Source organism: Acomys russatus, chromosome 2 (genome assembly GCF_903995435.1).
Source record: "Acomys russatus chromosome 2, mAcoRus1.1, whole genome shotgun sequence".
NCBI classification, from domain to species: Eukaryota; Metazoa; Chordata; class Mammalia; order Rodentia; family Muridae; genus Acomys; species Acomys russatus.
In genome coordinates, this window is record NC_067138.1 from 67,152,281 (window position 1) to 67,178,067 (window position 25,787).

At 47.4% G+C, this 25,787-nt stretch overlaps 1 protein-coding gene across 4 annotated transcripts in view; it reads right to left on the minus strand.

Moving 5' to 3' along the window:
• Positions 1 to 25,787, minus strand: part of Epb41l4b (erythrocyte membrane protein band 4.1 like 4B) — a 149,332-nt gene that overhangs the window by 77,300 nt on the left and 46,245 nt on the right. For all 4 annotated transcript variants that reach the window (XM_051162278.1, XM_051162264.1, XM_051162272.1 and 1 more), the window contains exons 3-13: positions 20,711 to 20,753; positions 19,991 to 20,069; positions 17,615 to 17,659; positions 15,501 to 15,553; positions 10,145 to 10,265; positions 9,018 to 9,105; positions 8,785 to 8,873; positions 8,391 to 8,460; positions 8,131 to 8,300; positions 5,045 to 5,154; positions 2,962 to 2,992 (exon numbers count right to left, since the gene is read on the minus strand). In XM_051162278.1, coding sequence (XP_051018235.1) covers positions 2,962 to 2,992; positions 5,045 to 5,154; positions 8,131 to 8,300; positions 8,391 to 8,460; positions 8,785 to 8,873; positions 9,018 to 9,105; positions 10,145 to 10,265; positions 15,501 to 15,553; positions 17,615 to 17,659; positions 19,991 to 20,069; positions 20,711 to 20,753 — 899 coding nt within the window. The remainder of the gene's footprint in view (positions 1 to 2,961; positions 2,993 to 5,044; positions 5,155 to 8,130; positions 8,301 to 8,390; positions 8,461 to 8,784; positions 8,874 to 9,017; positions 9,106 to 10,144; positions 10,266 to 15,500; positions 15,554 to 17,614; positions 17,660 to 19,990; positions 20,070 to 20,710; positions 20,754 to 25,787) is intronic.

Here is a 25,787-nt window from a genome sequence, read left to right on the forward strand (position 1 = left end):
CAAGGCTTACCAGCATAAACACCCCGGCGGTATGCCAAGTGCAGTGGGACATACTTGTGTTTCTTTTCAGCAGTGCAAACCAAGGAGATTCAGCTCCCATTGCAGGCCTGCCCTGGCACTGCCTCTAGTGAGGCACAGAGCTTCTCCCAGTTGAAGGGAGAGGTACCAGCTTCATCAGGAAGCTTGCCCCGAGAGAGTATGAAGAAGCTTACTAAGAATCACTGGCCAGCCAATAGCCAAGTCAGGGTTGACTCAACATCTGCTCAGACCCAAAGCCTATTTTCTTTCCACCAAATCCATAAGCAAGAAACACTGCAGCTTACAATCCCTAAGAATTCAAAGCAGTCTGAGGGCCTGCGGAAAAGTTCAGAGCTCGAGTGTGATCTAACTTGATTAGAATTTTTTTTTTTTTTTTAAAGAATCTTAATTAGAACTAGCTTGGCAAATATATAAACATATGCATACATAAATATGTATATGAAATATATGTATGTGTGTGTGTGTGTGTACGTACACAGAGAGGGACAGATACCAAGAGAAATAGAGAAATTTGTTGCATAGATGCAAACTCAGCACCTATCAGAAATCTCACAACCCCAGAACAATCACTGGGCAGTCACTGTTGCTAGGCATCGTTGCTAAGGTGGCTAGGGTGTCAAGCCTGGAATCAAGGTTTATTACCTCTCTAACAATGGGAAGGAGGTACCTTTGTTCTGAGTCTCACACCGGGTCTGCCTTTAGCTTTCAGAGGGGACTTGTAGTGAAGCCAGGCTCTGACCCAGACTGCCTAGACCAGATCTTAGCAGGTGAGCAAAGGGTTCTACAAGGATCTCTTTTTCCAGCAATACCTCTGCAGGTCCCAGCACAACTTCATCCATGGTTCCCACAGAAATTCTACTCACTGGGCTCCCACAGGCTGGAAAGAGCAATTGAACAGCTGTGAACAGCGGTTATTAGCTCATTTGTTCCTAAAGGGTATATTTACTGACACTTTTGTGTGTGTGTGGCAATTTTTTTTAATGTTTGTTTTCATTCCCAATATATAATCTCCTCTAGATTCTAAGAGGGAAGTGTCACTTTATCAGATAAATACAAACAAACAAACAATCATCTCCTAAGAAAGCAGGCAATACTGTAGCTTACAGTCTGAGAATTAAAAGCAGGATCTGACAGGCTAAAGGAGGTCAGTAGTTTTCAGCATCCTACTTGCGGAGGCCCTAACTGGCAGAGACCCCGAGATGTAGGCACACCTGCAGACCTACAACTACCCATCCTGAGAGCACTGCACCCTATGCCCCCCACCTCAGGGGACAATGGACAGCAGTTCAAGAGGATTGGCCTCCCCCATCATCAGATGCAGAAGGCAGATAGCATGACCAGGCCATCATGTCCCTGCAAACACACCCTGGAGCCTGAGGCTGTGCTAACTTGCTCTCCAGAACCTGAGGGTCCTTGAAGTTTCCTAAAGTGTGGTGGTGGGGGGCGCTAATGAACAGGTGGGCCTTAGTCCTTCCCTCCCCACAAGCAGCGCTCGGATTCTGTTTTGTTTGCTTCAGGCTTCTTGGGGATGGTGGTGGAATGTAAAACTCACAAGCTAAAACGGATGGGGAGAACACTGACCTAGTCTAAGCTCCTTGCCTGCAAGTGAGGAAAAGGTAGCACAGCAAGCAGAAGGCCAAGGCTCTAGGCTGCGTTAGAAAAAGCTATTACAGAGAGAGACCCTGAGGCCTCAGTTGCTAGCTCTGGATGCTAGCCAGGAGAGTGGCGGGCCCCTGATCTCACGCCCTGTCTGCCAGGATGAGGGTACATAGCACAGGCCAGCTGTATCTGTCTCATCAAAGGCCACCACCACCCTTGCCCCATCAACCCCGAGCCCTCAGCCTGCAATTCAGAACCAAGAGGCCACCAAGTCTTCTCTCACACGGCAGATGTGTCTAGCAAGTCAAGCTTACAAAGGAAGACCAGTGGTTTCAGACAGGGGAGGAAAGAAAGGATAACAGGTAGGGCAGTGTCTCTCACCTGGAGGTCACATGGGCCTGACCAGGAAGCCCAATTCCCCATATGTGTACATATGTTTTCATAAGGCCCAGGGCGATCCTGCCTAAGGGGACATCGTCAGGTAATTCCAGACACAGGCAGGGTCAGGAACACCTGCGCTAGGGAAGAGGCAGCCAATTCCACCCATGGTCTAAATATGGCTGACTGGTCCTTACGAATAAAGTTTTATTAAATCACAGCCATGCTCATGGTGTTTGCATATTGCTTACAGCTGCTTCCGTGTTGCTACATTTGCAAAGTCCCATATTGGATATTTTCAGTCTTGTGACACATTATTTTTCTACAGAAACTCTGGAGGAGGCTTGTTTATTGCTTTTTATTATGGTTGTATGTCTGTGTGTGTGATGTGTGTGTGTGTGGCATGGTGCATGTGTGGAGGGTCAGCTCTGTGGAGTCACTTCTCTCTTTCCACCTTTACGTGGATTTCAGGGATTTAATGTCAGTCTCAAGGCTAGCACAGCAGGCACTTTACCCATTGAGCCATCTTACCAGCCCTACCCCCCCCCCCCCCCCCCCGGCGGTGTTTAATGTCTCCTAAAACAGAAACAATCGGCACCTGTTGCCGTGGAACGTTTGCGCAGTAGCGTGGCCTTCAGTCCCTGCCCTTGCCTGCCAAATGATTGCTACACGTGTTGCGTGCATGCCACCTTAGCACAGTGACAACAAACAAAGCCGCTAGGCTATTCAAACAAAGCAGCTGTTTTGCAAGAAGAAAGTCTTGGAACATTTTGTTGTGTGCTTATTGAAAGCTGAAAGGATGGTATGGCCAGGGCAGCAGAAAAAGGAAAAGAAAACTTATCAGGTGAGTCACTTGCTTTTAATTGTATTAGGGGAAAAGTCGACATTGCAAACAAACTGGGTAATTAGAGGGGAGAGCTGTTTGGGGAGTCTGGGGTTACTTACCAGAGCTGAGCAGCAATCACTGGGTTGCTTGCTGTAAAGGAAGGATGGAAAGTTACACAGAACTTCAAAACATTGGCCACGTAAACAACGCACAGAGAATAACTGGACAGAGACCTCTCTGTCTAAGCATGCCTCATCTCAAGCCAGGCTGCCCTGGCCTCTAGCTACTTCCTCCCTGAGGACTTGCATAGCCCTCCCTCTGATTCTGCACACAGGCAACTCTCAGAGCAGGCTCCAGGGGCTGGGTGCACTGGTATGCAGACACATCCGGAGGCAACCACAGGTCACTCCTCGCTCTGGAGGAGAACAGAGTTCTAGATGGAGACGGAAAAGCAGTATAACACAATCAAGGGTGAACTCTCAGCAGGCATCTATGGAAGAAGTCAGAGGCAATTTTGATGGGGCAGAGGCAGAGCCTGCACGATGGGGCTCATGTTTATTCAACTATACCTCAATTAATATTTTTCCTATCTCTGTGAGCGACGCTGGGAATTGAACCCACAGACTTGATGCTATGGAGCTGTATCCCAACTCCCCCCTGTCCTTTTTCTTTTGATGGGGGTAGAGTTTTATGTTGCTCAGGTTGGCTTCAAATACTATGTAGCTGAGGATGACTTTGAACTTCTGATCTGCCCACCTATACCTCCCAAGTGTTGACACTATAGGTTTATTATACAAAACAGGGGAGATCACTCAAAGCTTTACCCACAAGATGCTAGGCCTCCAGCTAGAAACCATGTCAGTAAAATAAATGGAGAAGAAGAATCTAGAGGAAGCCAGAAAGGAGGTTAAGAAGAGATCTCAGAGCCATGGGTCTCAAACAGCCAAGAGCTATTCAGCAGGGTCCTGCCATCTGCTCCACTTCTAGGGCAGCTACACTGGACGCTTGCTTCCTCCTCATATGCTAGCTTACACTTGTGGGCACTGGGTGCTTACAACTGTATCAAAAGAGTTTTTTGTTGTTTTCTTCTTTAGAAAGTTGTTCCCTGGACTGATGTGCTTCTGGGCACCTGTGAGTTGATGGACAGCACGCCCCCCACCCAAGTGTGGTTCTACTAATGGAGGCAACGGCTTTCCATAAGTTCTCAGGCCTTGTTGCTGGCCGGATGCTGCCTGTAGTCACCACCCTCTCTTTGAACATGTTCCCAATCCCTGGCATCTCTTAAAGTTACGCCACATTTTTCTGGGCTCTGGGTTTGTTTGTTTGTTTTTGCCTTTACACTAAAGCAGCTGAGAATGATTTAAGACCTGTTGACTATCATGCTACTGCGCTCATAACAGAAGGGAACAGGGAGACAAAGGTTGAAGCTTCTCACAGGCACAGGTATATAAGCAGGGTTCCACAGAGGCCCATTAAATCCCAAGTTATGCAAGAAAAATGTACAGAGCAGCCCTAAAAAGCACAGGGAGTGTGCAGAGGCCGTGTGTGACGACTGTGTTGTAAAAAAGGACAAACAACTTCGTGCTAAGCGGAGTGTACCGGAGGGAGAAGCAATCCGCGTAGAGAAATGAGCTATGCAGAGCTGCGAGCTAAGATTATGAAACCCAGTTTAAATAGAATTGAAGTCTGGACGTGCTCATCTGCTGCCTGGCATATCCTGGTATCAGGCGCCACACCGGTGGGAGCCACCTCAGTAAGGGATGGAAGGCGCGGAGAGTTTTGAACAAGGGGAGAGTAGTGGCCCAGGCTGCACCTACATTCAGGGATGAGCATGTCTGGACCGACTGTGGGGGCCGTCAACCCTGTCCCTGCAGCTTCTGTAGTCATTCTCCTGTAGTCACAATTCTGATTAGCATGTGCCCAGTGTCCCCACCAGAAATGGCAAGGCAGTGGAGACAATGGGTGAAGGACCTTCTATGGGAAAAGGTGGCACTGTTGAGGACCCAAGCATAAAATAAGCAGAGAGGCACACTCAAAGGAAGACAGCCAAGAAGAGGGCAGAGTGGGAGAAAGATTAACGACGACATGTGACATTCCCAACAGCTTTCCAACACCAGCGGGTAATGGCAGTAGGCGCCTCCTAGCTAACTGACCCACCAAGCCCTACTGCAAAATGTCAGCAAGGAAGGAGCACTGTACAACCTTTGAATGTGGAATGTCTCCGGGACGGGTAACGTTTGCTAGGCTTCCTCTCAAAGGTGCTGGTTCTTCGCAGTCTGGAGCCATGTGTAGCTTGATATTCTGTCCGCCCACTGGGAAGGAAATATTTGATGGCATATTAACGCCAATAACAGCTCTCAGCATACCACAGCTATTGCAAGTGACTTTTTTTTTTCAAGAGCTCCAGTGTGCATTTCAACTTAGCATGAACTCGCCTGGTAAAGACATGCTAAGTTTAAAGCTTCTATTTGGAAATACAGTCTCCTCTGCCAAGCCAGGCACAGGGGAAAGAATCTTTTTCTACCAAAGGATAAAACCTGCAATTTAAGTACCAGCCCCTTGGTTGCTCAAACCCAGTGGTTCTCAGTCCTTGGATCATTAGATGAAGAAAACATTGATGAAACACCCTACAGACTCTGAGCACTTAACACCTTCTCCTAAACTTTTGTAGAGAAGTCCCTAAACTGAACCTTGGCTTCCCTTGCTATTTGCCAATGGCAATGTTTCTGACTTCATAAAGGCTTGCTTTCCAGATTCGACCACTGTGCAGGCAGCTGCAGCTTCCAGGAGGGAGCTGTGCTTTGCTCACACACCCATTACTGCTCCGATCCAGTTGCTTTTGGATGCAGGTTTCTCAGACAGAAACAGCCAAATGCTACCTGCTCCAGATGCCTCCAAGGGACAGCCTCACCTCTAAGCTTCCCTTCCATTTTTACATCTCCTTGAGGAACAAAGGTCACTAGGTCTGAGCCAACTGGAACATTTCCCCTGGTAGGGAAAAGCCTGCTTACTTTGGCAATCTCCTCAACTGCCCTCCCCACCCACTCCAAATCCGCATGGCTATGGGCAGACTGCAGCAGCTCTGCGAGCCTCTGCCCTGCTGACATTTCCATCCGCCAATGGCCGTCTGAGGCGATTCTTTTTCCTCAAGGACTTGGTCTTCTTTTTCCCTTCCTTGGAGCATTTAAAAAATATATATATTCAAACAGAAACCATTCTTTAAACAGAAACACAGAGCCATTTCCTTGCACTGCAGATAAGTCTGAAGCGAGCAACGCTTCTGGCATTTTAAACAGAGTTCAGGAACACACCATGTGTGGGCTGAGGTTACGGAACCAAGTGAAGGTTTTCTATCATGTAACTGAGACTCTCAGACTCAGGAAGTGTGTTTAAAATGTACACTCCAGGCTGGAGAGATGGCTCAGTGGGTAAGAACACTGGCTGCTCCCCCAGAGGGCCCAGGTTCAATTCCCAGCAACGACAGAGCAGCTCAGTCATTTAACTCTAGTTTTAGGACATCTGACACGCTCTCTGGTCCCTCCAGACACCAAGCACAAACACGTGCACAAACATATGTGTAGACAAAACACTCAGACACATAAATAAGTAAAATTTTAAAAATTAAAGTGCACATTTCAAGGGCTGACACACATGTGCACACTCACAGACTCTGTTATAAAGGCTAGATATTTTCATTTTTTACAGATGCCCCAGAAATTTTCATGCACTTGTCTTAAACAACGCAAAAGCAAAAATGTGTGAGAGTAAGCTTCAGATTCTAACACACACAGACACACACACATACACACACACACACAGACTCAGACACACAGACACAGACACACAGAGACTCAGACACACACACACACAGAGACTCACACACACAGACACACACACGCACGCACACACATGGACTCAGACATAGATACACACATACACGGACTCAGACACACACAGCCCTCATCCTTAATCATTACCACATTTCTTGACACTGGCATGTAAAAGGAAACAGGAATATGAGAACTTTAAGAACAAGAGAGGGGGCGATGGCTCACCCAGCAAAGGACTGACACAGCATGACGATCTGTGTTCAGATCCCTAGCACAGTGTGAACGGCAGGGTGTTGTTCCGCCATCTGTAATCCTGGCACTGGGGAGGTGGAGACGAGCCTATCTTTGGAGGTTCCCAGCCTAGCTCTGTCACTGAGCTCCAGATTCAGGAGGAGACCCTGGCTCAAAAACTAAGATGGAGAACAACTGAGGAAGACACGTACGTCATCCTCAGGTCTCTACAAGAACACGCACACATGGCGTGCGTGCGCGTGCGTGCGTGCGTGCGTGCGTGTGTGTGTGTGTGTGGCCGCTGGAATATGTGCAAACAACACCATACACACATACGTACACAAAGAACTAGCAGCACCAAGGCCAGGTGTGTGGGACACACATATAATCCAGATGGGAGGCAGAGACAGGAGGATCACAAGTTCTAGACCAGCCTAGGAGAAGGAGGAGAGAGGAGTGGTGGGGAAATCACAAAAGAAAAAGCAGGCCAGCTGCTGCTCCTCTCTGCTCTACCACTTACTCGCTTGTGAGAGTTTGAGCCTAGTGTGGTTTGCTCTGCCTCAGTAAGGCTGCCTCTAGGACTAAGGGTGGGTCATGAGCGGTTCTAGTGCAGCACAGTCCAACAGAACTTCTTCCTACAATGACGCTATGCGCTGCGTCTGCCCTACTCATAGGCTGTCCCTCCCTCATGTGGCCACTGAACACTGGCAATGTAGCTGCTTGAGACCAAGGGCTATAGTTTTCAATGGATTAAACAGGCGTTCTTTTCCGAAGCATCACATTAACTAGTGACCACCACACTGCACAGCACAACCGTAGCCAAAGGCCAAGTCCTGGCAATTTGGTTATTACACGTTGAACACACTTCACCCATAAATCTAAACATTAAGGGCCCTGGGCTCAAATCATTGTAAAACTGAGTATCAAATATACAAACAGTTCCAAACTGAGAAAAATGCCAACATCTCAAACACGCCTAGCACAAAGCACTTCAGACACAGGATCCTCACCCCCAGCACCACCCCCCAAGTCAGTCCCATTTTATCCGCAGTGATTAAAGCCAAAAGAGGTTGTGAGTGGACTAAAAGGCAGACCTGAACACGGAAGTGGGGGTGGGGCACACAACCAAAACGGATGGAGACAAATCTGACACTACATTCACACACACACAAAAAGAAGTTGTCGTTCTCCGAAACATGTGGTGCGTATCGTAACGCAATTGCCGACCTGAACCGGAAGCGGGAGCCCAGGCGGATGAAATCCGACCTGGCGGACTTGCTGTTGCTGGGTGTGCGAAGGCGGAAGAAGGCGTGGTGCTCCACAGCACACTTCCACAGGTGCTTGCACGTGCGTGCGCTGTCCAGCCTGAACACGAAGGTGTGCTCCTGCTCTCGCCCCTAAGGGAGAAAGCAAAAGTCCTCGTGGGGCGCGCATCCCAGGGGTGCAGGTGAGCGGCGACAAGGCGGACACTGGGGAGCAAGGCCTACCTGGTCATCATCCTCCACCACTACAAGGGTCAGCTTGCTCTTTTTAAAGTCCATTTTGGTGATCTTAGGCCTGGTCAGAGAGAAAACATTTTTAAAAAGGCAGTCTACAGCCAAAATGTCTACACAACAAATAGCTTCCTTTCTACTTATAAAAGCTTAGATTGGTGAAGAAAAGAAAAATCATCATTCATTCATTTAAATATGATTATCTAGTTCAGTGCATCGGCCACACACCCACAATGACAATAGGATGGTGTGATTGTTTGTTTGTTTGTTTGTTTGTTTTTTAAAGCAAATCTGGGTGTTGCAAATACCCCTCAAAATCATCCATCACATAGACTTTCCAACACAAAATAGGAAAAGACATTTTTAATATTAGACAAAACTAAATTACCAAAAGAATAAGCCTATTTTGTTAGCTCCTTCAAAGATTAATATGCCTGTCGGGGTCAGTCCAAGAGAATATTCACAGCCATCTCTTCCCTACAAACAAACGAAGTGACAGTCGGTAGAGGGTTCTAACAGGTCGTCACAGAGAAGAATGTAAAAACAATTTCCTCACCAAAATTCACTTTGTTGGCATTTTTCAGAAACAGCAAGATGAAATGACACAGACAGAGTTCTTACCCTGACAACGTGCATGTCCACCCCGTACATTTCCAGCCACTTCGCTTTGTTCAGATAGGAGAGTTCCGCCTGGGCAGGGCTCTTTCCCCTTAGAAAACCAACAAGACATATGTAAACTGGGACTCACACAAGCGCAGGGCGTGGAGGGCCCACCGTGCTCTAGAGGGTCTCTCGACAGTGACGGCGCCGGGGTATGACAGGCCAAAAGTGTCTGTGGTATTTTTTTTTTTCTTCAGATTTTCAAATACTAGTGTTAAGACAATGAGCTACTCTGAGGGGTGAGACCCAACTCTGAGCACAAAGTCATTTATGCCACATTCACCCAATACATAAAACTGGGGGGGTCCTGAAGGTGACTTCATACATATTTAAAAATTGTTCCTATGATTAGATTTCATGCCTGCCCCATGAACCAGGTGTGGACTTTTCAAATGTATCACCGGGTTTGTATTCAAAAGTTTCACATTTTGGATTGAGGATTTGGGAGTTGGTGATGCTCTGCCTGTGTTCTACAAGGCTTGCTCTAGAACGGCGGTTCTTAACCTATGGGTCGCGACCCCTTTGGGGTCACAGGGGTCAACCTAAGGCCATCAGAAAGCACAGATATTTACCTCATGATTCATAACAGTAGCAAAATCACAGTTATAAAATAGCAAACAACAATAATCCTGTGGTTGGGGGTCATCACAACATGAGGAACTGTATTAAAGGAACTGCACTAGGAAGGCTGAGAGCCACTACTCTAGAAGGTTCTGTTCAGGAAAGACAGGACCTTGTAAGTGCAGCATCTCCTCATTATCCACACCTGGAGTGTTACTAGTAAGCAACAATCAAACCGGCCAGGATCTGTGTGTTTCAGAGACCAAAAGCCAGCATGGCTTGACCCTTTATATACATTTCTCAGAAGAGAGGTGACACACAGGCCTTTGGGAAACAGGTGTGAAGAACAGGAGAGAAGTGACAACCTGGAGCCACGGCTTTCTGGTCACTAACTGAGCAACTCTCTGTGAGACAAAGGGCACGCTGTGCCTCAGAAGGTCATGCAACAGTTGGTCAGAAGGGTCTGACGAACACAGAGCACGAAATAAATAGGCAGTGCAGACCACGAGAGAGGTGCACTGAGGTACCTGTACTCTTTCCATCTCTGGAAGATATCGAATTCCATGGCTTCTGTCTGATTTGGGATGAACCGAAACTCAGACACAAGCTCTGGCGTGTGTTCCGGGAGCTCACACTCCCCCAGCTCCGCTGTGCAGTTCATAAAAGGGAGGAAAACAGGAGACATTGAATACATTGGGTTATGGCTGCAACTGAGTCCAAAGGCCTTCTTTCTGATCAGAAAGCACAGGCACCCCTGATGTAGAGCCCCCTCATTATGAGGTCCCCTCAGAGTTGCTGGGAGTTGTTCTAGTACCCCCCCCCCCCCGCCACAGAGAAGGACACCATCATCCTAGTCATTACTGTCTTTCTCCTCACTGCTTCTCCCACCTAGGGAGGCCTAGCTCACATTTCCCCAGAAAGTGGAAATCTGCAATAAAAGGTGATTGCAGGCAGTGAGGATCTGCCCGGGGAACATCTTCTGCACAGGGCTCTCGTTAAGCATAGGTCAGAGCAGCACTTTAGTGTTTGCAGGACTCGGGGAGGATGGATCAAGAATTTGGTGCATGCAGAAACCGAGTGAGGAATAAAGGAGCAGTGAGGGAGGGTGAGCATGCTGCAGAAGCGACTGCGGCAAGAACAGAGAAGAGAGAGGGTTGGGCACGAGAGGGAACGCAACAGGAACCTGACAGGCAAAAGCCCAACGTGCCCTGCATGGTTCTTGCTCCTGACAAGCAGCAAAACCGAGGGCACAAAGGCAAAGACACGGTGGCCCCAGCCCTTTGGGGTATGAATGTGAACATTCACCCCACCCCTTCAGACCTCAGCATAAAAGAGAATCCCCCAGTTTCCTCTATAACCTGATTACAGTCAAGTGTGGGCTTCAGGCTAGCAAGTGTAGATGCCACTTAGGGGCTGGATCACCACGCAGACTTGCACGCCCATCCCCCCTAGTGTCACTGCCTGCCATTCCACCAGATCCTTGAGGACTGGTACACTTTCCTTGGAAAGGCAATGATCCATAACACTTGTTTTTGAACTTGGAATGCAAAAGAATCAAGGGTGGGCTCACTGAAACACAACATCACGGGGCCCCAGGTCCAGAAGTGAACACAGCTGGGGGGACCTTCAACTTCTCATCCTCCTACCTTTACCTCTTGAGAGCAGCACCATGCCTGACTATGTGGTCCTGGGGATGAAACTCAAGACTCCATACATGCTAGGCAAGCACTCTATCTACCAACTGGGCTCCCTCCCCAGCCCATCAACGTGATGCTGGCATAGCTAGCCTGGGAACGGGAGAAAACCTGGACCCTGATGTCTCTGACACCAAATCTGCCAGTGGACCGAGCCACACATGCTTAGGCACCTGCAAGGTCAGCAGCAACTCACTACATACCTTATACCTTCATATAACCCTCATTGGGCCATGTGTGGCCAGCATGTGGCTTCTGAGGCCCAACTTTCAGGGGAGGAACTCCACCTGACTTACAGAATGGATAAAATGTCTGGGTGACCAAGTGTGTTGTGTCACATCCTGAAAGCCCAGCGATGCCATAGGATATGGTAGGGGGCTGTCATGGTCAAGGGTCGGAGCAAGACAAAGTGAGACCCAGTCTCCTAACACTGAGCAAAACAGTTCTTACTCATGCACAGGAAGCAATGAAACCAAATCCAAAGAGACTATGCTGCCACAAGATAACGTCTGGCAGAGAGAGGGGGCCCTGACAAATACTTTTCCACTTGAATGCCACCCTTGACATCTCTGACACCAAGGCAGAGAGGAGCCTGGGTCAGGGCATGCAGCAGCCTTTTACACCCTGGGCAAGGGGACACACATGAAATTCTGTTCTATAGATAATGTATAGCCAGAAAGGGGGTGGGACTGGCTTCCCCAGGCTAGAGACCACCACTGACTTGAGTCCACCTGGTCACTGTGGAGTGAGGTCCTGGCAAGCCCTGAGCTTTGTACAGTCTAGAGAGAGATTGCTGTGGTACCCCATCTACCCACAGGCAAACACGACTCGACAGGACCCTGTGTCTAGCGGTGTTCCACACTGGATTAAGTGTGCCAAAGACACCAGTGAGAAAGAGGGTGGTGTCCCTTCCAGCCTTTGCTGTACTAAGGCAGGCCTGAGTAGCACCCTGGCCACCACTCTGCCTTCCAGGAACATACTGAAAGAAGTGGGCACTCCCAGAACCTCCCAGCTCTGCAGCCAGGCTCTGTCTTCATAAAGGCCGTGGAAGGCAAAGGTGCAAGCTCAGGTGCGTGGGAGACTGTACTCCGGCTCTGCCGCAGCTATCTGTGTCCCCAGGCAGATGACCGAGCTGTTCCAGGTCTCTGATCTCTACCTGAGACATGGGAGTTGTTACACAAACAAAACTAGAACACTGCCATGCAACAGCCGGCCTCACACTCCTCTTTGCCTTTTCCTTTTACCCTTCCGCTTGGATTAATTTTCCGATCTACCGCAAATGTATTCCCCGTAGAGCTCGTCCTCCATGGAAGGCCACAGTGTCTCCACTCCAGGGGGGCTAGCATCTGTATCCCAACACAGTATCTCAGCTCACTAATTCAGGAACAGCACTAAGACATGCCTTCAAGGCTCAACCGCCAGAAGAAACGCTGCCCTTCATTTTATTCACACCGACCGAGCGAAGCTAGTGATCACAGAGCGAGGCTCCTGGCTGGGCTACAGAGGAAGGCAGGTGAGAGCGTGGGGAGGAATGACAACATGATAAGGGCTTCCCTGTGTGGGCCCCTCAGTCTTCCGAGGGCTTATTTACACCTGCCATAATGGCCATGCCTCAAATTATACTGCAGTCGGGGTAGCTTCTCCGAGAAAGGCTCCTAGGTGGCTGATTTTACTCTCGTCTACGCTGCTTACAGTCTCGCTACAGCTGGACCAGTAAGGGCAGAGATGTGTGTCCTCCTCAAATCACTCAGGACAACAGGACAAGCTTGAAACACTGTGCCAGTAGCCTCAAGAGGAAACGTCTGCAATGATTAATGGCCACAGGCCTGACACGGGGCTTGGGTGCTTTCCTTTCATTAATACCACCCTGACAGATCCTTTGGGGCTGCCAAGCCTAACTAGGCATCTTGCAGCTCAGGAACCAGTGCAGATGAAGGCTACTGTCTACGCTGGTAAGATCTGCATCTGACCAACACAAGGAGCTAGGAGCGGCTGCTATGTCCCCACTCCGCCTACACTACGGCACTTGCCAGGAGGCCTGCAACATCAGACTACATGGATAGTAGTAAGCACGTAGCTCTGTATTTGGCACAGTTGGCTTTAGAAAGCACTGCTGTGAGCATTACCACCAGGGCTTTCAAACTGCGCTGGGGGAGGGGGGTCTCTCTAAGCTCTATACATTCTGCACTTACTGAGCATCTGTTAAGAGGTGACTAAGGACCAGGTATCCAGAGCATCTTTACATGTATAGATGTGACAGTATACAGTCACTAAAAATAGTAAGCAGGGCTAGTGAGATGCCTCAGCAGGTAAAGGCACTCGCCACCAAGCCTGAAGACTTGAGTTCGAGCCCCATGACCCCCATAATAGAAGACGAGAACTGATTCCTGGAACTTGTCCTCTGATTTCTGCACACGTACAAACACACTAAAATTAAAATGTAATAAAAATTCTAAGAAACTACATACAAAAAATCCTGTATTCTTAAAAAAAAAAAAAAAAAAACATAATAATCTGAATTCATTACTAGAAGCTGTGGGTACTGAGGGGTGGCGGGCTGGGATGCCATGTCCTTTTTTTGAGCTGCCTAACTGCTGTGCTGTGCTGCCCTGTCCCAGCCTGAGTCTGTCATCAGTGTGATCTGACCTTGTGATACTACTTCTCAGATCAGCTTTTCTTAAATTACTAAAACGGGAGCTAGTGAGATGGCTCGGCAAGTCAAGGCACTGGCCGAGAAGCCTGCGACCTGAGCTGGATGCCCAGAACCCACACATGAAAGCAGAGAAACCACTCCCCGAAGATGGCCTGCCCCCTCCACACACACAGTCTTACACACACACACACACACACACACACACACACACACACACACACACACACACACACGCATGCACACACAAATGTTAAAAAAAAATGTAATATCAAAAATATAACAAGCTGGGTGCAGTGGTGCACGCCTGTAATCCCAGCACTTTGGGATGCAGAGGCAGGCGGATTTCTGTAAGTTCAAGGCCAGCCTGGTCTACAAATCGAGTCCAGGACAGCCAGGGCTACACAGAGAAATCCTGTGTCAAAAACAAAGAAACAAAAACTGAAACGGGGGGGGGGGGGGGGGTGCGGGGTGTGAGGAGGAGAAAAACACAACAGTAAAAGCCCTATATTTTCATGGTATTCACAAATACTATGAGTGAATAATCCAATGAAGCACTGATAAGCACATATTAATGAAATCCTGTTCCCTTAGCTAGTTCTGGAGACTTAAACAAGTATTTCTTGTACATTTTAAATGACGGTTCACCAGCCCCTCCCGCAGATGTGGACAGTCCTGCAGGTGCACCTCCTGCCATCCAGTTCCCACCTGCTTGGTCGTGACTTCAGCACCTCTTGGCCAAGGCCCTCACAGGCCACTTACTCCACAGGAGCCTCCTTTTCCTCTACTCACTCACCAGTGCCACCACCTACCCCTGGCAGCAGCCTGAGTCATCCCCAACTCCTTCCTCACATTAAGGCTCATCACGGCATCCAGCTCCTGGCTGCTGTGGCTGCAGGCAATATGTGCACACCAGCCCGGGCCGCCCAGTTTCTTACTATCTCTGTTATGGTAACAGCCCTTAACCGACCTCTCTCCCTCTCCCATCACTCTACTCAGACCTTAACTCCTCTCCCTTTCCTTCCCTCAAATAAATCTCTCCATATCATATCTGTTGTGGGCCAACTCATGGTTGGTTAATCCTAACACTCCCACCACAGCCTCTCAGGTGCTGGGATTATTGGTGTATACTACCGCGTCTGGGGAGTAAACTCAACCAACTTGTACCTCTATCAGCCCCTTATTATACAAACCCTCATCCCCCAAAACTTGAATGGGGGGGATGGCACCCCAGGGCCTTGTGCATACCAAACAAGAGCTGCGACTCCACTTCTCTTCCTCTCCCCTTCTCCCCCCCCCCCCCCACCCCCAGTGGTCCTCTCTCTCCCAAGCCTCCTGTGTATCTCTGTTGCTAGAAAACTTGCCATATACTCTGTGTGCTTTCCTCACCAGGGCAAGCTCCTGGGGACTGAGATCACAACATATCCCTTTACATCCTGGGGGAAAGCAGGGCACTGGGCCTGGCAGACAAGAGATTCTCACTCAGATGAAAGCAGTAACTAACTTTAAGATGCTAATTGTCACTAAGGAGGAAGGTACCTTGCAGACAGAGAGCAGCTAGTTCCACAGCCGTTTCATAGGGGCACTTCAGTCTTGAAGGGGAAAAAGAAAAGAAAAGAAAGAAAAAATTAACACTAAACCGGAAGTTCTACACTTTCTACACTTAGAACCACATGACAAATGTCAGTAAAAACATCTTCTAAAAGGCAGCAGTTCCACATAAGGCTTCTGACACTAGTGTTTTGTATTTTTTGGTATCTATGTTAAAGAACACAAACTAACACGCACTAGATTCCCTAGGGCAGTTCTCAACATATCGACCCAAGCACACAGTCTATCAGCCACACAGGCACTTCTACTGAGTTGGGAAAGGCTCAGAATGTTTAGAAAACAGAACGAAATTCTTAGTCTTGTTATTTGCTTCTCGTGATACAGTCCACTGGTCTTTCCCAGCTGCCTCCCAACCTTCCTTAAAACAAAGTCATGGGGGAAGAGAAAACACTGTAGAGACCACTTCCAGGACGGCTAGCTGTGCTCAGTACTCTAACAGGTCCAACCGAGGCAGCACCACAGAGGAGTATTACTGCAGATACGGTGATTTCACTCGTATTTCAAATCCCAGAGTTAGTCAGGGAAAGAGCAATGGTGGCCCCTGGCAGACCACTTCAGAGTGCTCAACGCCTTCTCACTCGTATTGCATGGCTGAGCTGGCGTGTGGTCTGAAAACACTTGGGACAGGGGAAGCCAGTGCCCCGACCCAGTGCTCTTTCTCCAGATGAGAAAGTGAGCCTTCAGCATCCCGCCCAGCGTCTTCCCGCTGACTGGAGGCAGTGCTGGGCTCAGAACACTGTTTTGGTTAGATGATCTCAAGTTGGGTGGGCGGGGAGACAAACTGCAAAGCCCTAGACACGCGTGAAGCACTGCCATCAGTGTTCTTACAAACTGATGGTTAAGTTCTAGAGCTACGAGCTAGTGCGACAAGCACCGAATGGACAGAGCTAAAACTACACACATACACCAACCAAAAAACTGTATTGCATGGCTGAGTGAGGCCAATGTATACACTGTACAGTCTACTTGTTCCACTGCCTATCCGCCCCTGAAAGTTTTAGAGTGCATTTCCTATTAAGAGTTTGCGAACACAGAAATTTACATTTTAATTCAAATTTATTTATATAACGGATTTATATTTGGTTTTGTTATAAGAAGGCACTACTTCTTAGTCTTAATATGGCCTCAGTGTTTTGTTTGTTTTGCTTTAAATGTAACAGAAAATATTCAGTAACTCTTGCTGGAAAATTATAAAAGCTAATTTTTTTTTTTTTTTTTTTTGAGACAGGGTCTCTCTGTGTAGCCTTGGCTATCTTGGACTCACTTTGTAGACCAGGCTGGCCTTGAACTCACAGCGATCCACCTGCCTCTGCCTCCCGAGTGCTGGGATTAAAGGTGTGCACCACCACTGCCCGGCAATAAAAGCTAATTTTTAAATACCTTCCTTACATTTATTTCTTGATAGATTGTGTGTGTATGTGTGTTGGCGTTGGGGGAATGTACATGCCACAGTGCATGTATGGAGGTCAGAGGGCAACTTTCAGGTCCCGTCCCGGGGATCAAACTCAGGATGTTAGGCTTGGCCTCTTTTCTCTATTTACTGTCCTTCAAACTCACGTTTTATGCTTAATAATCACCAGAGACCCAATGCCTAGTTTAGAGGACAGAGCGGAGATGTCCACAGCTCTTTCCCGCAGGGTCACACAAGGACCTCTATACATTCTTTAGTGTGCAGGTGACGAGCAAGACTTTTTAAACTGCACTGATACTTGTGCGTGTATACATGTTGTCAATGTGCGCTACTTGCAACTACAACAGAAGCCGGGATGAATGGGGCACTGATGTGACAGGGAGAAGGCAGTTCCCAAATACACATCACTCGAGATACTCAATGCTCTTGGAAACGCTCCAAGCCGTATAGAAATCATTTTCAAACAGGGCAAAAAAATGACAGCGGTGCAAGTATCTGACTCACTTGACAAGACCTGGTGCACTATTTTGAGTCCGGTAAAAGGGACGAGGGTAAAAGAATTAAACCAGTGAGTTGCTAAGGTATACCATGCGCTATGCTGGGTTAAGAGTTAGAACAAAAGCATACTTACTTTCCAGAAAGAATGTCATGCCTGAGTTGTAAAACAAACAGGTACCTGACAAACACATATAAGAGTCAACAGAGGGGAACCTTTCCTTTCCCAACCCCCAGCCACCCTCACACTCCTGCCCCCTGGCCTTCTGCTCTGTCAAAAGGGAGCCCAACGCAAAAGAGGAGGGAGGGAGCCTCCTTCAGAACCCATGGAGAGGCACCCCAGGTCTTGGGGGGGGGAATGCATGTGGGGAGGGGGGAATGCATGGGGGGGGGAATGCATGTGGGGAAGGGGGGGGTTGCGAGATACTTGTAGTATGGCGCAGGGATGGAACACCAAGCGGTCTGATGTGATTTGCAGAATGGTGCTGGTGCTGGAGAGACTAGCCCAACAGGCATGCAGAACTCCGCACAGGCATGCAATGCATCCAAGAAAATGAGCTGGGCGGAACCACTGAGCTGGAACCTGGCCAGCAGTTCCCAGAACTTTCTCAAAAAGTCTGCAGCTGACTACAGAATCTATTAGAAACCATTTGAGGCTTTTCTTCCTGGTGTAGCTTAACTGCTGACTGTCCTTAAAACAAACAGGCAACACACACACACACATGCACGCACGCACACATGAAAAATCCTAAAATTACATTATAGATAATTACAGGGATAATAAGAAACAAGGAGAAAAGTAGCAAAAAAACAAAAACAAAAACAAAAAAACAGAAGCAGGGTTTATCAAGTTAAAAAAAATAAATGTCTTGGTCTTAAGTAAAAAGTCTTTTATTTCCAGGAAGATGTGGGCACCAAAACCACTTTGTAGCAGCCAAAGCCTCCCACACTCTACTGTAGGCCTACAGAGTAAGAACCCTACACCCAAGAGTGGTCCCCAGGAACCTGTTTGTTTTTGATTCACACATCTGCCTTAAAAATGACTGGCCCTAGTGACAGCGAGGGACATGTTTCATAAAGACCTCTTAAAAGAAATACTGAAGTTGCGGGGCTGGAGAGATGGCTCAGTGGTTAAGAGCGCGCCTGCTCTTCCAAAGGTCCTGAGTTCAATTCCCAGCAACCACATGGTGGTTCACAACCATCTGTAACACCCCCTTCTGGCCTGCGGGTGTACATGCAGACAGAACACTGTATATATAATAATAAATAAATAAATCTTAAAAAAAGAAAGAAAGAAAGAAATACTGAAGTTGCTTGACAAATTAAACCTTGGAAGCCATATGGGCAAGTCTTTTTCTATAGACCAGCTACAGGAGACTTTGGATGACCCAGAAATCAAAGTGGGCAGAGAGGCTGAAGGTTCTACCGCATTCCAGAAGGTTCTGCTTCTCAGTAGGTCCTTAACTATAACTGAACTTACCATTCTGACATTTAGGACACTGACATGCATATTCACACCAACTAGAACATGGTGTCCATGTGACCAAAAGTTCAGATTCGCATAGAGAAACCCAACAGAAGAAGTTATCACGGGCACCAGGGCTAACTTTCAAACATCACTTAGGTGGTCCTCTCCAACTTGCTGACCATCAAGGTAGACCACTCATCCATGTACAAGTCACTCTCACAACGCATCACACACACAAACGATGACAAGGACACTCCGGGGAGACCAAGAACTCAGACAGAAGGGAGGCTCCACCCTGCTCACACTCTCCCTTTCTTTTCTATACTGATTCTGAAGTTCAAGAGAAAAACACAGACTCACAGCTTGCACTATTCGGCAGGGATAAGAGCTATAAGAAGCTGACAGAGCAGGTTACCGAGAAGAGACTTGATACCCTATGAGCATATACAGGGGGAGGTAATCCCCCTCAGGAACAGTCATAGGGGAGGGGAATAAGGGGAAAAGGGGAGGGAGGGAAGAATGGGAGGACACAAGGGATGGGATAACCATTGAGATGTAACAAGAATAAATTAATAATAAAAAATTTTTTAAAAAAAAGAAGAAGAAGCTGACAGAGCTGTTTATGCCATTGAGAGGCTCCTTTCAATTGGAAAAAAATTACAAGATTTTGCAACACCTCAAAAAAAGGGAGGACCCGGGGGTGGGGTGGAGGTTAATTCCTAAGAACTTTCTTCCAATATCTGCTTTTGTTTCTGGTAATGGAAACAAAGACAAAATACCGTAAATGAGCCCACAATTTTCCCAAGGTCTGAGAAAATCCATCTAATTTGATTTATATGGAGGAAAAAGAAAAAAACCAAATTAACCACACTAGTGTGTTGTTTTTGTTTTAAAACAGGGTAGAGGAGCCTGGGAAAAGTGTTGGTAGCTTTTGTTTAGAAAGACAGAGGGCTAAAAAGGAACCAAGCCCCTGACTGAGGCGATCCCCCCATACTGGCTGAGGTGGGGCTACTGGACAGAACCCTCTGTGCCAATTCCTCCTACCTTGTAAATTCCTCTCGAAGGTTATTTGGTTCTGAAGAATAATATTTGACTCGAAAGTGCAAAGCATAGGCAGGTCCAACTAAACATTCGGAGACAGAAAGATAGAGACACGTGTCTGCCGTCAGACCAAAGAAAACACACCACAATGACGTGAGCCCACGGCTCCATTCGGAGTTCCTAAAAAATGCAACCAAACCTGTAGGATGACCAGGGTAGCTTAGCTGGGGACGTCGTCACTCTGGCAGAAAAACCTTGATTGGGTGGGTTACGAAGAACTGCAGCTTTTCAGTTTTACGTCTGATGGGATTACTCCAAACTGGCACCCATGTTTTACAAACTACAAAGTGGGCTGGAGGCAAGTGGTGCATAAACAGCCAAGTGTTCTGCCTCGTAAAAACCCAGGAGAGATATCTTAAGGTATTCTTAAGAGGTATAATTTCCAAATGACCTAAGCATAAACGGCTTTAGGAAAACACAGCTACCACGCCTACAAGGAGTGAGCTGGAGCCTCCTACCCCTGCCCTCCGTTCTGATGTGCTTTGGAACTTTCTTGGCAGTGAGTAAAGGAGGTGACAGTCTCTGAACAGTACATTAGTCAGTTCTCATTTGCAGGGGCGTGTGATTTGAAGTGAGAGCAAAGGTGGGTTTTAGTGTCTACCCAAAATACTCATTCAATTTTAAAGAAGACATGAGTAGACTATGCCTAAGTCTATGCCTTACCTTTCATCTGCTTCTTTATGGGTTTCGAATGATCCAGCCAGTGCTGAAAGAAAGAAAATGCTTCATTAGGAACCAAGTTCGAATCCCTAGAGTTCCCCTCACCTTATAAATCTGGGTGAGTCCATTCACAAAGACCTGAGACAGTCACTGAGACCTGCAAATTGCTAGGTATCGTCTTGAAAATTCTTTGCTTGGGCTGGGGAGGTGGCTCAGCAGCTAAGAACACTGGCTGCTCTTGCTCAGAACCCAGGGTCAGTTCTCAACACCCACACGGGGCCTCTACACCACCATCCTCTGGGGGAGGGAGATCAGAGTCGCTCTTCCGGCCTCTTAGGCACCAGGCACATACTGCATGTGGTGGGCACACATACATGCAGGCAAACACTTCTACATATAAAACTAAAGTAAATATACCTTTTTTTTTTTTAAGTCTTTGCTCAAGTAGAGGAGATTGCTCAGTAAGTGGTCAGTGCTTGCTGCAGTGGGTCTGGAGAGATGGCTCAACAGTAAGAACACTGGCTGCTCTTCCTGAGGACCCAGGTTCCATTCCCAGCACCTATATGGTGGTTCACAACTATCTGTAATTTCATTTCCAGGGGATCCAACTCTTTCTTCTGACCTCTTTGGGCATTGTACTCACATGGTGCATGGCATACATACTTAGGCAAAACACCCATACACATAAAATAAAAATAAAACATAAAAAACATTTTAAAGCACTTGCTTTAGTGATCCCCAGAACCTATGTAAAATCCAGGTAGGTGTAGTGGCTGCCTGTAATTCTAGTTTAGGAAGGCAAAGAGAGGATTCTCAGAGTGATGAAATTAGCAGTATCGGTAAGCTCTGGGTTTGATTGAGAGACCCTGCCCCAATGAATGAGGTGGCAAAGCACTATCAACCTTCCATATGTATGCCCACATACATGCAAGCACACATACATATACATACACACCACACATGTAAACAGAAAAGGAAAACTGAATAAATAATTTGCTTGTGCATGTAAGTGTGTTTTCTTTTTCTTTTTCTTTTTTCTTTTTGGTTTTTCGAGACAGGGTTTCTCTGTGTAGCCTTGGTCATCCTGGACTCGTAAGTGTGTTTTCTTACAGCCAAAGTTTCCCTAAGCTTTTTTTAAAAAGAGGAGAGAAAGCCTTTAAGATCCCTAAAAATGTTATCTGTAAACTCCCTTTCTGAGTTGCTGACGTTGTAATTGATATTTCCCAGCAATTCCAGGTCTCAACTAATCTAGCAAAGAGTATAAACTCCCATGCTAAGCTTTGATTACACACCAGCCTGTGCTTCTGACGCCCTCAACTCTGAAACCAGGGAAATAGAACCTGGCCCCCTTCACTCTTCTATACTCCCACGCTCCCACCACTGATAGACCTGTGGCCAGTGAGAGCATTTCAACTGCTCCCCATATTTACAAAACCAAGCAAACAGAAAACAAAACCTACTTCAGTTTTATCTGCCTACCTAAGGAGGTAACAAAGCCTTCCCCCTTACATAAACATTCATGTCAGAACTGTTGACATGCTCAGTAGCCTAACTCCTATAGAAGGCTACATATGAGAACACCATAGAGCTATGACGTCCCAATAAATCCATCCTAAGCAGAAAACAATGTGATTTAAAGATGCATTTAATCCCTCTGGCCTGCGTATCATCCTTAGCTACACAGCTGACCCACGGAGTGTTATTTATTTACGCCTGTGATTGCATGGTTGTGCCTGGGATTTCAAGGCAGAAAAGCACTAAGAATCAACAGCCCAGAAGAGGCGAAAATTTAAAAAAAAAAATCAGAATCTGAAGTCTGTTCTCTACTGGATGCTTATCGCTTTTGATCATAAAGTTGGGCTATCGTGAATCAGGGGCTGTCGGCACTGTGAGACTCTTAGACTAAACAATCTAGAGCTCCTGTGCTCTCTGTGAGAGGTTCCAGGTGTGGTACTCAGCAGATTCTTACTGGATTAAAAAATAGTAAGTATGACTTTCAGAAAATTGTGTTTTATATTTATGGGTGTTCTGCTTGCATGTAAGTCTGTGCACCATGCGTGTGCTGAAGAGGACGTCGGATTTCTCCAGGAACTGAGGTTACAGATGGTTGTGAACACCTGGTGCTGAGGACTGTAGTCCTCTGGAAAGGCAGCCAGTGCTCTTAACTGCTGAGCCATCTCCCCAAGCTCAAAATGTGAACTGTTTTTTTTTTTTAAAGGGGGGTGGTTAGACATGTTCACCATCACTATAACTAACTCAATGCACACGGGGAACGTTATAAAAAGAATTGGAATGAGGCAAGGAAAGTAGGTTTCTCTCCAGCTACTGTGAACAAGAGGCCGATTCTGCTGACTACTCGGGGCTTGCAGTCACAATCTACACTGTGCACGTGTTACTAATGAGAGAGGGTGGGGCTGAGTGAGCACCGTGTACTCCACACCTAACCACAAAGCCTGAGAGGACTATGTGGGAGGAGGGGGTGGTGGTGGAAACACACAAAAAAAGCACGTAACAGATGAATTAGAATACAATAAGCGTGCACAAAGTGCTAAGGAGAGGGGGACGCGGGCCTCTGTCATCTCCACACTGCCTAGGCTGAGTAACAAAAGCAGATCATCGCCCATCTCAAAGGCACTCGGCTGGGTTGCTACATCTCATTGTTGAAAGCTTTGAATTGGCAATGACCTAAATGTCCCTCGACAAAGGCAGACTCAAAAATGGCTCATCTGTATAATGCAATACTATTTTAAAGGGATGTAGGCCAGTATTTACTGATGTGACAAGAGACTCACAGCACAACGTTAAGGTAGAAAGGAATCAGTGGGATCCTGTTTATAGGAAATTATTGTTTTTCTAGCAATATATGTCCAGAAAGATTTGTAGGAGATTTTGTTTGTGTGTGGCGGGGATGGCGGGGGGGGGGTAGATGGGGGGTACAGGACACAAGATGGCTAGGGATGGTAGGGATGTGAATGCTGTCTTCTTTTACTTCTGTAAATAGCCTTTTATTTTAATGAGATTATTATTTAGTGTTGGGTGGGTTGTCCTTTTTGGATTTATTCATTGTTTGCTTACTAGGCATGTTATTTTGGTTTTTGAGACAAGATTTCATATACCCCAGGCTAGCCTCAAACTCTCCACGTGGCTTGGGATGAGCATGAACTTCGGATCATCTTACTCCCAGCTCCTAAGTGCTGGGAATGCAAAAATGCACGGCCACGCCCAGATTGTGAGATGCGGTACATCCATCCAACCCAGAGAGCTTCCTGCATCTTAGGCAACCATGCTAACACCCGTGTACATCCTCAGCTCCGAGCTAGGCAGTTTTGGTTAGGAATTTGCAGAACAAGAAAAGACCTCACCATTACCTGTAGTCATGCTGAAAAAAACCAAAACCAAAACCAAAACCAAAACAAAAGCAATCTTATTCTGGGAAGAATAGAAACAGAGGACAGAAGCAAATTTATGCTCTTGCCAAGTATCATGCTAACGTCCCTGAGCAAACCTGTACTTAAATGAACCCACCATTCCCAGGCACAGGGAGTTCTCCTGCAGCCAGCCTTCTAGTCTCAGCAGCTCCAGACACTCACAGCTTAAAGAAACCCATCCCTTTCTTTTCTCTCTCAGGTCTCCTTAGCGTTATTCTGTGCAGATCAAGTTCAAGCCCACCTTCCCTCTCCTTCCACTGTTAAACCCTCATCTCCATCCAAGTCTAACTTGTGTGGTGTCCTCGGCCTGAGTTTCGACTCCGACTGCAATTACAATGCTGGAAGAACTGAAGAGGGGAGCTGGTACCTGGGGGCCATACGAAGCCCGCCAGCCACATCTGAAACCATCAGTTTCGCAGATGCGCCTAGTGTGCCATTCCGTATTTACAGCTTAGTCTTCCACATCCTCCTCTACAGGAAGATGCCCTGCGGACCTTGAAATGTCCACAGCTCTCTGTGAGCTCTATAAAATCTCAAGCAATTCCAGGGTTTATGGGCCAACCCAAGAGGTGAGATGGCCAAATGTCCACAGCTGCGGCTAACGTATGGGCAGATGGTTGCCAGATGCTCCTATGGGCAGCAGCCAGCTCCGCCCTGGAGCCACCCTGCTAATAGTGCTTCCTTTAACTATCTTCACGAGGGCTTTATCCTTTGCGTTTAAAGCAAGCCTTGCCAAGACAAAGACCGTGACATCAGTATTCTGAAGCTCCTGGACTCATGGGAGGTTTTTCAGAGCAAGGGGTGGTGGCTCCATCAGAGGCAACATGAAACCTATTTATGATCCTGAGACAGATGATAAAGCTTATCTTCTGCCCAACCAGCTCAAGATGGCCTGGCTTTCTTCACAGCTGCAAAGGCTTAGCAGGCGCTGATCACAAGAATCCCCCCTCCCTGCGACTTGACTACCACGGCAACGGAAGACCTGGCATTTAGAAACTTGTAATGTCGTGTGCAGCTTTGAGAGCCGCATCCAGCATCCGCAAGACCTGCCTAGCACGTTCACCTGTATCTCAGCTAAATAAAGCAGAGCACCCATCGGTGCAAGCAAGGCAGACAGCCTCTAAGCTCCTCCACAGACCATGAAACCAGTCACCGCAGGCAGACGGATGCAGTTTTTAGTTCGAGTGGCAAGACACTGAACTCAGCTCTCTAGTGGGTGTTAGCGAGGTGATTTCTTGTCTGAATCTGTCATCCCAGTCCATGTGGCAAAGCCCTTTCCATAAATCAAGATGTGGGACGGGATGCTGGCAGAACCCATCTGCTCTACAAGAGCAGCAGATCTGGAAATACGGCCGGCATAGGGCGGCTGTAAAAGTTAACGATCCGAGTGAAGCCCAGCGGTTAAAGATGTTCTAAAATCCCTACTCCTAGAGCCCTTACCATGAAGGCTAAGCAACAGGACTGGTGCTCCACTACCTAGAACGTTCTTTGGCTTATAAGGAGTATGTAGTTTGCTCTGATATTAGAGCAGGAAGGGATCTGAAGAGGAAATCATATCCACAGGATGAAGGAGGGAACGACCACTTGGGATGCACTGTCCTACCCATCATCTGATTCGGGACTGGGGATAGATAGGGGACTAAAAAGGCTGT